The sequence below is a fragment of the Hyalella azteca genome, unplaced genomic scaffold (assembly GCF_000764305.2).
Source record: "Hyalella azteca isolate HAZT.00-mixed unplaced genomic scaffold, Hazt_2.0.2 contig5817, whole genome shotgun sequence".
NCBI classification, from domain to species: Eukaryota; Metazoa; Arthropoda; class Malacostraca; order Amphipoda; family Hyalellidae; genus Hyalella; species Hyalella azteca.
The window spans coordinates 28861-41829 of NW_025935997.1; the positions used below are offsets into that span (position 1 = coordinate 28861).

General features: G+C 34.5%; 2 protein-coding genes across 2 annotated transcripts in view; one reads left to right on the forward strand and one right to left on the reverse strand.

Annotated features, from left to right (window-relative positions):
- Positions 1 to 908: 908 nt before the first annotated feature.
- Positions 909 to 7096, forward strand: LOC108679251. The gene is made up of 3 exons (XM_018167845.2): positions 909 to 1117; positions 5197 to 5337; positions 6322 to 7096. Exons 1-3 carry the CDS (start codon positions 938 to 940, stop codon positions 6394 to 6396), a joined length of 396 nt encoding a protein of 131 aa, XP_018023334.1. The 5' UTR covers positions 909 to 937; the 3' UTR covers positions 6397 to 7096.
- A 5313-nt stretch (positions 7097 to 12409) lies between these two features.
- Positions 12410 to 12969, reverse strand: part of LOC108679253 — a 3404-nt gene continuing 2844 nt past the window's right edge. Inside the window, exon 5 of the mRNA XM_018167847.2 lies at positions 12410 to 12434. Within this exon, the coding sequence (XP_018023336.1) occupies positions 12410 to 12434 (25 nt within the window). The remainder of the gene's footprint in view (positions 12435 to 12969) is intronic.

Below are 12969 nucleotides of genomic sequence, written 5' to 3' on the forward strand. Positions count from 1 at the left end.
TAATTTTTGTAACTTTAATTAAATTATTACATTTTTATTATATATTATTTATTATTTACATAAATTTAAGATCCAATCGCACTCCGTTGAAGTGCTTTCTTTACTTTTTATCTTTACTTTTAGGGGACACAAAAAAACAAATGTTCATTAAATTCAACTTCGAACATTTCCACTTCTTGTCCTGAATTGAATTTCTTGGATTTCTTATTCCATTAAACACGATAAAAACACCTCTGAAAACCTGCTGCTCCTGAAACAATTGGAAACTTGTATCCTTTTCCATAGTGCTATTCTTATCTGAACTGGAAATTGGTTTGAGTGGCTAAAGTTCAAGGCGTATTGTGGTCTTATTCTTGTCAAGGTTGATGACACGATCGGCCATGACTGTTGATCCGGTTTTATTGAATCTCGGCTGTCCTGTGGGCGAATGAAGTTACGTCTGCCGCGGCTCAGACGGTCGCTGGATTGCATCGGTCGCTTTCACAGGTAACATAAGAGTATCCTTTATGATTGCGTTAAACATTAATACTTTTTGGGCCATTAATTACTTTAATTGTATCTCCAATGCCAGCGATTGATAAAGCGTTTGAAAAAGTATTGAGTGATGCATGAATGATATTTAATAAAATACAAACAATACAACGGATATTATAATCGTAATATCGGCTGATACTGCTGCGAGAAAGTTTCAAGCTCAATTAATGCAAAAAATAAGATAAAAAAATGAGTTAAGAAATATTCTTTGCTAAATGATGTCCATCCATATGAATAATAGCCCACCAAAAATGTTCATCAATATGAACAACAATATAATGATAATATTATACCCGCGGGTCACGGAGATGGAGGTCAACACTGGTATATAAGGAGCAACTCGTTGCGTCATCACTCAGTCTGAGTCCAGCAGTCATAGAGTTCGTCACGTGTCACTGCTGTCATGTCTTCTTACGTAAAACACAGACAGTGCTTTACGACATTACTGATCATCAGTGCTATATTGGTTATGGGTAACATCACTAAATTAAACGCAAGTCCGACAGAGAGGCAGCTTTACTACGAAGTTATTAAACCAGCAGTTTCTTTAGATACAGGACCAGGAAATATGCAGCAAAATATGGTATGTATTGAATAAGTTTACTAGTTAAAAATTTTCTCATAGTAATGCATTGTAACCACATTTAGACAATAAGGTTAATCATTTCTAAGTATCCAATATATACCATGATTTGAGATATAAAAGACAGAACAATGACAACAAGATAAAGTACGGTCGTTATAGTAATTCACAATAAAAGCAGTGACATATGTCGCTGTCGTAGTAAACATCCGCTGTTCATCCTTGCATACGGCACATCTATACACTCAGTGGTCTACACATGGTGGCACACGCTAATCTACATAAACTTATTTGTTCCAAACGATAAAAATAATAACGAACATTCGTGAAGAAATTTCATTCCGTACAAGGTAGTTGATTAATTAACTATTAGCGTGGGAAAGTAGGTTAACGATGTACTGAAGGAAATATTCACCGATTGTTATTGATAACGAATAATTGACTTGTCAGGAATTGTATTCGCAATGTTGACACCCTCCCTCGATCAAATGATAACTGAACGTCAAAGAAATTGATATACTAAAATATATGCAAGCGTCATGGGCGTCAATTGGAACATGGATACATCAAAGCAAAATTCTGCTTAATTAAGAACTTCAGCTCAATTGAATCCTATACGAGTATTTAAGGCGTCTTCATTCCCACCCAACTCATGCATAGAGGCCTCCAGCTTTCAGATTTTTTTTTTTCAAACCTAATATAATAAACTGGGTGGTTAAGGTATAATCTTTTGCTGTGTTATAGACAATAATCTTCAGAAAAATGAAAATTTGTTCAAAAGTTGCATAATTATTCGAGCATTAATTTAACGTGAAATAGGTTGAAGAATTGCCTCGCACTCGAAACAGCGCAAAACTTGCATACACGGTATCAAACATTCAAGGTCATTGAATTTCAGTTTGAATAAATTTGAATTGTAAATTGCCAAAAGAGTAGACGAAGATTGAATGCGCAACGGACAAGAACTCATGTGGGCTTCAATTGCGTTAGCGGTTTCAGGTCACAGATATCTCTCACTTTATACAGGGGCTTTTTTCTAGGCGGATGAAGCGGTTTAGTCATAGAATTATAGAGAGGCTTAGTCATTGAGGTTTAGTCATAGAGGTTTAGTCATAGAGATTTAGTCATAGAGGTTTAGTCATAGAATTATAGAGAGGTTTATTCTTTACCCCGGGATAAGGAAGCATACATTTTGCAGTATTTGAATTATATGGCAATAACTTTTGTTTGTTGGAAATTTGTTCGAATCGCAGTAGTTGATCGAGAAGTTTTAAGTTAATTATTCGATGATAGAATCCATTATCAACTGGCTTACAGAGAAATATAAAAAACATTAATTTAAATTGTGTACTGCGTGAGAATTAATCTTATATTGCAATTTATGCGAAAATTTCATTCAATTTTACGGCCTAGAAATAGGAGTTAGTTACTCTCTACAAAGTTCCGTTGCTGAAGAAGCTCATCCTGAGAGAGATATTTGTGCCTGACGTTCTCCAAATAGCGAAGATTTTTTTCCTGAAGTGGGTCATCACACCCATTTTGGTCAGGCAAAAACCGTATCAGCTATGCTATTCGTACACGCACTGTATGCGTTCTGTGATTAAAACAGTGTCACTATTTGGGAAATTTAACTCTTTAGTTTTGCTGAGTATTTCGGAAGCTGCAGGTTCAAGTTGCGTCGCCATAATTCACGCTAAGTGAACCGTTGCCGAGGAGCGATGATTGATATCGCTGGGTCTGCAATCTGCCATATTTGTTTTATAGAGCTTGAGGAAAGTAAAAGCAAGAGTTGAATTGAGTGAGAGTCTGTTTTTGCCACCATGTCTACGTTTGATTACCGGAGTGAAACTTCACCGTAGTAAAACGTTTGTATGCAAATAATTTAATTTTTTTCATATTTACCTGTTATTTCGCTTTTTCCTTTAAATATTCAACAATGAAGTACCAACCAGGCTAATAGAGACATGTTAAAGCATTTAATTATCAATAACCAACACAACACACATACAGTCATGCAAACATGAAAGCAAACTTATGGTCTAGAGATCATCACTAGGCTTTAGTCAACTCATTAAAGCAACCGAAGTTTGAAATATGTTTTTTTAATTGGATGCTCAAATAAGATGACATTATTAGGCTAGCGTTTTCGAACACTAACGAGCACATGTGGCGTCTGAGTCTTCTAAGGAAAGCGCTGCGTTCTCGAGGAAACTGATTTAATTTTGCTAGAATTTAACGGACGTCATCTCGACGCAAAACACGTGGACTCTAGTTATGCTTGTTATGCTCTTTGAATAATTTGAAGTAAGATTTATGTTCCATAATTTATGCGGTCATGTGAAGTTTTCAGTAGAAAGAACGAATATAAACTGTGTTTGACAGTAGCGATTCGCGCATTACATTATTTACTTCGATAATTCCGTACTTTTATTGAACATTATTCAATCCAGATTTTCATGTTTGCGAGAATTATGGTGCACTGAAGAAATATTTACTCAAAAATAAAAGTCGAACATGACTAGCGCGATCAAATCCTAAAACATTTTAGGTCATATAGGTCTCAACGACCCAGTCGAAAATCCCTTTACCTTACCAAACAATAACTCATTCACTTAAAAACACCACATAGAAGAGATAATTACAGCTCCGACAATAGAAATAAATGAACGCAAGAGAATTAGAAGGTAATGCTAAGAGGTAATGAAGGTGGATCGAGCAGGTAGGTAATTAGTTCTCTGAGAGACGACGTAGCGTTGGTTGTTTACTGCAGGCAACCTCACGCGCGCGCCGCTGATGTTGTCTCCTACGTGTAATGGTCTCGTAGATTGCCAGGGCATCTTGCCGTCCTGATACTTTTTCTGATTGTCCTTTGTAATGTAATAGTTTTTTGTATCGAGAGATGCTATTCGATGAAAATGAGCTGTATTTGAAATATTATGTTGTCGGTGGTTGATTAATTAATAGATTCTTGACTGAGCTTATACAACCACTAATAATTTCAAATTGGCTAAAAGACACACATAAAATTTGTCCATGTAACCTGCGCTTATTTTCCGATGCGCACGCGAAAACTCATCTATTTTTCTTTCAACGTAGTGATATGCGAATTATATTTTTTGTCTTTGGGCCACATACTCTTTGCACTTCGCGTGGAATACGGCTCGTCACGCCAAACGTTTATTGACTATTGAGTCCATTTTAGAAAACTTTGATGCTGTGAAAAGTCGTTTGTATAGTGAATAATTTATTTAAATGAAATTCTGAAAATTTTTTGGTGATAGTTTCTAATATATTCGTATTTATGAGTATTGGAGATGAATTCAATTTACACAATGATCAACAGTGTTATTCATGTCAACAATGTATACAGTTAATAACTCATGATGAATGCCACGTTTCGCTAAAATGTATCCGGGCGAATGTAATGCATCAGATGAGAAGCTAATAAATTTTAAGAAATTAATCAATTTGCTAACTTTAAAGAGGTAAAGAGTGCCCGAAAAAATTATGTAGTGCATCTGATTAGCTGGTAGCAACGATGTGCCTAATTATAACTGAAACTTCCATAAAAGTTTTACTCAGGACTCACCAAAAGTGGTACTCAGCTGGTCATGAACGTTCGTTTCATATATAATCCATAATTTTCGTTTAACCTTTTCAATGCAAAATAAATTTATTGGGGCACTTCATTTTAGACATCCATCTTTATTATCAAAATGGCTTGTAACTCTACGGTTTTTATTACGCATGTTCAAGTTTCTCTTGAAAGCTTTTTACACAACTATGTAGTAGCAGGCTTTTCCAGCATATAAGAACAATTAGACTGGAACAAAACTTGAGGATAAGCAAAACTTTCTGGTGAAATTTGGAGCTTACAAAAAATATTAGCTGTTAGATTTTTCAATACGAATCGTTCTTCACTCACTTTGACGAGTAAATATGGATAATTATCCGACGGTCATGGATCTTGCACAGTTTATCACTAAACACTAAACTCACTTTGACGAGTAAATATGGATAATTGTCAGACGGTCATGGATCTTGCACTGTTTATCACTACACTATTTATTTCCCCACAGTACGACGTTCCGCGCAAGAGGGCGGCCATAGCATTCGACAAGCTCATGTACGCGCTGAAGAAAGCACTCGACTCGCCGGGCCAGGACCGGCCGATGGCGCTACGCGGCCCACCAGGGAACAGAAACTTTCTCAGTACTGGGGTGAGGGATATTGCTTATAATTAAATAAAATTAAAAGTAAGGATTTCCGCAGAAAAATTAAAAATTGTAAAAACTTAACTTATTCACACTGGCAACACGACATAACATATTTTTCAGGTTGTAACGTCACTAATCAGAGTTGGATCACAAATATGCATAACAGAGAACAATTAAGTAAAAATATTAGAAATTGTTTCATGGAAGTCATATTTTAATTTATATAATGAATGAAAATAGAAAAACAGACAAACCCTGTTATTTCTACCGATTATTCTTTCCTTGCACCCATAATTTATTTTAAAGAGTGGTTGCTATAAATGCAGAGCCGAGTCTAGAAATTCGTCTTTGACGCAATAGCACCCACTAGTAGTGGAATATTTTTAGCCGATCTCTATTTTCGTTTCTCAAACAAACATGGCAGCAAATGTTGCGCTGCAACTTCTGTAATTATATACGGTCACACGCCGTCGTTTGTCGCTCACGGCGCTGCGTCACCATAGCTCCACCTGTTAGGAATAATTTGCTTACTTTGCTACTTGTCTTAGTCCTCAGAATGTAGGGTAGCATTTATACTATGTACAAATAAGTACAGCTGCATCTCAATAGCATTTATATTATGTACAAATTAGTAAAGCTGCATCTCAATAGAATTAGTGCTATGTACAGTTAAGAAGAGCTTTATCTTAATAGCATTATACAGTAAAGCTGCATCTCAACAGCATTAGTACTTTGGTAGCGTTAATACTATGTACAGCTGCATTTCAATGCAGACGATTACAAAGTTCGGCTTTATTATTCGAATACATTATGCTATTACTTTCAAATCCTACGTGCGGAAAAAATAAGCATATACAGAAGTACTTATTTCCTATTATTTAAATATTGTTATAAAATATCGTAAGCCATCATGGCATAACAATTATACTGTGCTGTAATTAACATAATTTGTGGAATGCTTTCATTGAAGGCTTCGTGTTGTTCCAGGTTGACAGACGAGGGCAACCCACAGACAATCGACTGTACTGGCGCTGCTACTTTAACGCGGTGTCTTGCTTCTGAATCTAAAGGAACAGCGAACTCTTAGACAACGCTTGGGGATTTTTACTTTGGACTGCTTACTTTGACGTAAGCAGGCCAGCAAACTTCTTTATACGCCTGAGTGAAAGACGCGGACTGAGCGAGTGAGGAGAGGAGTCAAGGTGTTATGAGAGAGAGGTGACGAAACATGTTATGTGACGAAGGTGACATGCTACATAACTGACAAAAAATATGAAATAATGAAGGTTATATACTATTTACAGTATAACGAAAAAATATGATTTAACATACTTATCGTATTAAGGACGTAAAGCTGTAGCACTGACGAAATATATTTCTAATATGCAGGGTGCTATGATATAGGGTGGGCGAAACATATTTATCCTATGATGCATGTTAAGCTATAGCTTATTAACCTTTAAACTATGAAATTATTCTCACGGCAAGTATGAAGACTTGAAACAGACGGCAGTAATATTTTAACTGTTTTGATCTAACACTCTAATTGTGTTTCCCCAATAAATCTTGTTATTGACATAAGATAGAGCTCGTAGAAATCAAAAGGTTTTAATACAAGAGTTTACGTGAAAACTACAATAAAGATCTTATAAATTGAAGATATGATGAAATTTTGTTGAAAAAAGCATATCTTGAGAATTACGAGAGCAAAATTCACAATGAAATAAATTAGTAGAGAAGAGTCGTGCATTCAAGCAAGTTTGACATTTCCAAGCAATTACAAAGTTCGGCTTTATTATTCGAATACATTATGCTATTACTTTCAAATCCTACATGTGGAAAAATAAGAAAATACAGAAGTACTTATTTCCTATTATTTAAATATTGTTATAAAATATCGTAAGCCATCATGGCATAACAATTATACTGTGCTGTAATTAACATAATTTGTGGAATGCTTTCATTGAAGGCTTCGTGTTGTTCCAGGTTGACAGACGAGGGCAACCCACAGACAATCGACTGTACTGGCGCTGCTACTTTAACGCGGTGTCTTGCTTCTGAATCTACAGGAACAGCGAACTCTTAGACAACGCTTGGGGATTTTTACTTTGGACTGCTTACTTTGACGTAAGCAGGCCAGCAAACTTCTTTATACGCCTGAGTGAAAGACGCGGACTGAGCGAGTGAGGAGAGGAGTCAAGGTGTTATGAGAGAGAGGTGACGAAACATGTTATGTGACGAAGGTGACATGCTACATAACTGACAAAAAATATGAAATAATGAAGGTTATATACTATTTACAGTATAACGAAAAAATATGATTTAACATACTTATCGTATTAAGGACGTAAAGCTGTAGCACTGACGAAATATATTTCTAATATGCAGGGTGCTATGATATAGGGTGGGCGAAACATATTTATCCTATGATGCATGTTAAGCTATAGCTTATTAACCTTTAAACTATGAAATTATTCTCACGGCAAGTATGAAGACTTGAAACAGACGACAGTAATATTTTAACTGTGTTGATCTAACACTCTAATTGTGTTTCCCCAATAAATCTTGTTATTGACATAAGATAGAGCTCGTAGAAATCAAAAGGTTTTAATACAAGAGTTTGCGTGAAAACTACAATAAAGATCTTATAAATTGAAGATATGATGAAATTTTGTTGAAAAAAGCATATCTTGAGAATTACGAGAGCAAAATTCACAATGAAATAAATTAGTAGAAAAATGTCGTGCATTCAAGCAAGTTTGACATTTCCAAGCAGCGAGTAAAACCCAAAATATGAGACTAATTTTTATAATATGCTTATTTTTATGACGTAAAATTTTTTGTTTCATTTTAGGCAAAGGGAGCTTCTAGAGATCTCAATGAAGTGCTTGTTGCCTCGTATTTACTGACACAGATCGAAACGGCATGTACAGTTAAGCGGAATAACTCTTGCTCTACAATTTTATCTGTGAATAAATTCACGAAACTCATGATAGTTGAGTAATGGTTGAAAGATACGTTTAAATTCGATCGGCTGGAAGAAATAGTTAACTATTAAGCTTCTTCCCTATTAGTAAGTAACAAAGCCACTTTATTACAGCGTTACGAGATAATTTCTAATTAGCAAGGAAACAATTAGTGATTAATTACTAAATAATCATTGATCATCTACGATATCATTACTGACTTTTTCTCCAGAACTTATTCAGACGTTGACATGTAATACGCTCGTATGTGTCTGTGAAAGCCTCAGCCTCTGTTGTTAGCGTTTCTTAATAAAGAAGTCCACGTGATGAAAATAAAGTTTTCTTTGCATGTGTAACTTATCTAAATGTTAAAAATTTTATATTTAAACGGAAACTCTTTAATACATGATTAACAAAGTTTATAATTAATTTGCCAATACTATTTTCTTAGTTTGGTTGAAAAATGGCTAAAGTCATTTTAATTTAGTTTTGTAAGTTTAAATTTTTAGTGCATTAAGTATATATTTATTGGCAAGGAATATAATTTCTAAGTTTAAGACATTGACCCATTGAATGCTATTTCATATCTTGAAATTGCTCATTTCCAACAGAATGAAATCAAAACGGCGTAGCTCCCCATTGATATTTTCAAGTGAAATATTCGCGTTTAGATTCTGCTTCCAGCTGTGATATGGTTATATTAATATGATTAATTCTAATAGATATAACAAAGATCTTTTAGTTTTGTGCGTTAAAATTTGACTGAAATTTTCAGGTCTATTTTTTCATACAGCTTTTAAGAATATGGATTTCTTAAAAGCTTTTTATCAGTACATATTATTTACTTAAAGTGTGCCTGAAAAAAAAAAATCGCAGGAGCAATGTATCGTAGAGACACGAAGAATGACTCGCATCAGCGACTTTACGCTCACATTATAATCCTTTTACTTTCAAATAGATAAAATCACAATAAATAAATTGCAGATCAATTATTATCAAGAAGCGTGACAGTCAACCCTTAAACATAAAATCTCGGACTTTACATTATTGAATGTTCGAATTACACGTTTCAAGTGCCCGAACCTTAATGCTTTCAAGAATTCTTCTAGACTAAGCGTACATCACTAGTCCCACTATTGACCAATATCATAAACAATTTTACTTATGTATACGTGTGTATTACTTCTGACTTTTCAGTGTTAGAGTTAATCTTTTCCATAACCATATTTTGAAACCTGTACTAAATAGCGAAACTAAGATGCGTGGAAAACTTGGTTACCTAGCTATCTTCAAATATGGATAAACACAATCTTACCATTGTTCATTTAAGACAGCAGACGGGAAAATTTTAATAGTTTCAAGTTTGTACTGCTGTATTGATTTAATAATAGTTTGTTGACCAAAGTGCTTTCCCAGTTTGGTCGAATAAACATAATTAGTAACGATAAGCATACTGAAATAAGAACGAAATATGCTTTTAAAACCAGTACAATTTCTGCAAAACTCATATAGAGCACATGAAGATTAATTTGAATTTGCTACCGTCAATTCAGACAACGTCGCCACAGCACTTGAGTTAAGTCGCAGGTCTTCAATATTAACGAACTATTTTACAAATAAAAATGTACCACATCTTTCTAAAGCGATCAAAATTTCTTTCAAATCATCAAGAGGTTATTTAAACCTATAAAATCGTAGTTCTGATCAGCATTATATGATTCATAGTAATGAGCGGTGAGGTATGTGCAGATTTTACTGAATGGTGACTAGTGTGTCATAGACGGCAGAAAATATCCGCCGCATGCAAACGTTTTCGTCCGCAATTTCCATGTGCATTTGGCATGGTTGAATTAATTAATTCAACCATGTGCATTTGGGATGCGTGGTTTCAAAAAACCCGAATCCCGATCAAGTTGATCATTGATCCTAACGTTTCTTTAAGGTAAAATGACCGAAGAACATGTATATATTTAGCTTTAGAGAACATTTATCTAGTTTGTACTGATATAGAAATATAAAAAGTATACGTTTTTGAAGAATCCAGTCGGTACCTTCGCCCAAAGCCTTATAATTAAAGAAAGTGTCGGCAAGCAACATTAGTTTTCTTGAACCGCTTTATTCCTTCGATTTCCGCGAGTGATTGTTAAAAGACTTAACTTTACACATTTTCCAATATCCAAATGAAAATAATCAGCAATCGTAGGTCAATAAAAACTTTCAATTCTCAACAGAATCTCACCCACTTACCGCAAAAAAAATTGTTTGATATTAGTCATGTCCCGCTAAAGCTAAAAAAGAATCTGTCAGGGACTAATGTTCGCGGCTAAGGAAAACATTTTCACGCAGAATTAGAAAGCTCAAAAATTTTACTATTCTTGATACGACTGATTCCCACGAAAATGCTCATTCTGCATCTTGAAAGGGCAATTATTTCATCAAAACTTTTCAGCGTGCGTCAATATTGCATTTCAGTAACTTAATACCAAATTTAAAATTTAAATTATAGGCTGGTATCGTCATCTACCAGGATTTCTTTAACCGGTAGAAATAATGAGAAACTAGAGCCCCGCGAGAAAGAGCCGATCATAATTTGGAGTTTTTACCCTATTCGGCATTTTTTAAATTGCATGTATAAAAAGTAAGACAATTAGGAAAAATTAAACAGAACGTGGAGGGTGAAACGTATTAATTAGATGCAAGTCAAAATCATGCTACAATTCAGCTCAAATAAAAATGCTTCATTTAGATTCTAGGCTGTGAGCATAAATACAATTCAACGCTTCTTTAGAGGTAATAATATTTTTAAATTAAATTGCTTCAGAATCTATTCTGTGTATAAGGAGTAGTATTGCGAATTTTATAAAAAAACTCTTCAAGTATTTCAATCTACATCTTGTACAAATGGGCAAAATACTACTTTGTTGCTCTTGATATTAAATATAAATAAGGTTTATGGATTAGAGGGCATGTTCAATTCAATGAGAAGCGTGGAAGTTCAACACTAGAGAGGAAACTTACCTAAATTGCCAGTTTTGAGGTATTGAACAAACTTTACAATCTTTCCGACAATGTACAAAAAGAACAGTAACCTGAGGCTGGAGAGTACAAATTAAGCTCGACGATACGATATTATGTATGGAGGGATGCGGGGTGTTCGATATATCCAAAACGATGGCCATTTTGGCCAAAGAATAACTGTAGCGATCATACAAACTCACATTGTTCAGTAATAAAAGCATGATAAATTTATCCAATTTTCAAAGCTACGTCAGTTAATTTGATATAAATAGCAAGAGCGAAAGTAAGGGCATTTCTGGGAGCAGTACATACAACTTCCCATCTCCGTGAAGCACTCAACTCTCGATTCATTAAAAAAGAAGTGATGATTAAACCTTTGTTTAGATTAGTCAAAAACTATCTTCCACGTATCTCTTGCAATCAAAATCATAAAATGGACACTAATACAAAAATCGATCAACTTAAAACTATCATGAATTTTACATGGACTGTCACTCGTTTTGAGTTGCATTCAAACTCTAGAATGAAGCTATAAATTTAGCAAGACTGCCGCTGTAAGGAATGACGTTCTCAGGTCACCCACATGAAAATAACATCGAAAATTGTAGTTTTGATCATCAACCACTTGGGGGATCGTCATTGGTGATTAAAAACCGCAAAAGTCTTCACATCATCGTTAGATGTTCGACTTAAATTCTCGCAAGCTGGTCCTAATTTATCGCAGAAATGACAGTCAATACTTTCTGCATGGTGCTGATAGAAAATAATAATAACAAATGAGACCAAAGAAGTCCAGCGCGCGCTGCAGCAGGTGGGCGGCCTGGTGGTTGTGCGCTAACAGCAGCAGACCTGTAAGATATTGATTATTATGAGGATTAGCGAGAAAAAATTGTAATTTTATCAGTTGTTACTATCATTAGCAAGAAAAATCGCGACTTGATATGTTTATTAAAAGACCTGCACGGCATCAATTCTCATGAGCAGTTGCAGGAGAAACTGTGACTTAGTTTGGCTATAAAAGACTTTCACGGTGCATGGTCGGTTTTTACGAGGAATGTATTGGAATCAAAAGTGAGTAGCACGCAGATAAATTAGTTGCTTAGGTTATCATAAATCCTGAACGAATATCACATTTCAGGGAGAACGAAGGCGCAGAATTCTATGTGTTGCTGGGAAATTGGAGAATCAAAAGATAGGGATTTTCTAGATACCTACCAAGATAATGAGACATTTCTAACCATTAGAGACTAGGAAAATTAGTATTAAACATTAGTATCAATTCGAAAACCAAACAAATAAAATTAGCCAGTCAATATGATTTAAATGTGGCTTTTCAATGAATTGATGAGACTGGTCATAAAAAATATCCATCTAATACTTCGTCCGCAAAAATTTATTAAAAAGCAAATTAACTAAGATACGGAATTCATAAAATCAAAGACGTAGGCTTTATATGCAAGCTCAAGATAATTTATTCTACAATAAAATATAATATAGTATGGTAGAGAATAATATAATATAGTATGGTAGAGAATAATATAATATAGTATGGTAGAGTATAATATAATATAGTATGGTAGAGAATAATATAATATAGTATGATAGAGTATAATATAATATAGTATGGTAGAGAATAATATAATATAGTATG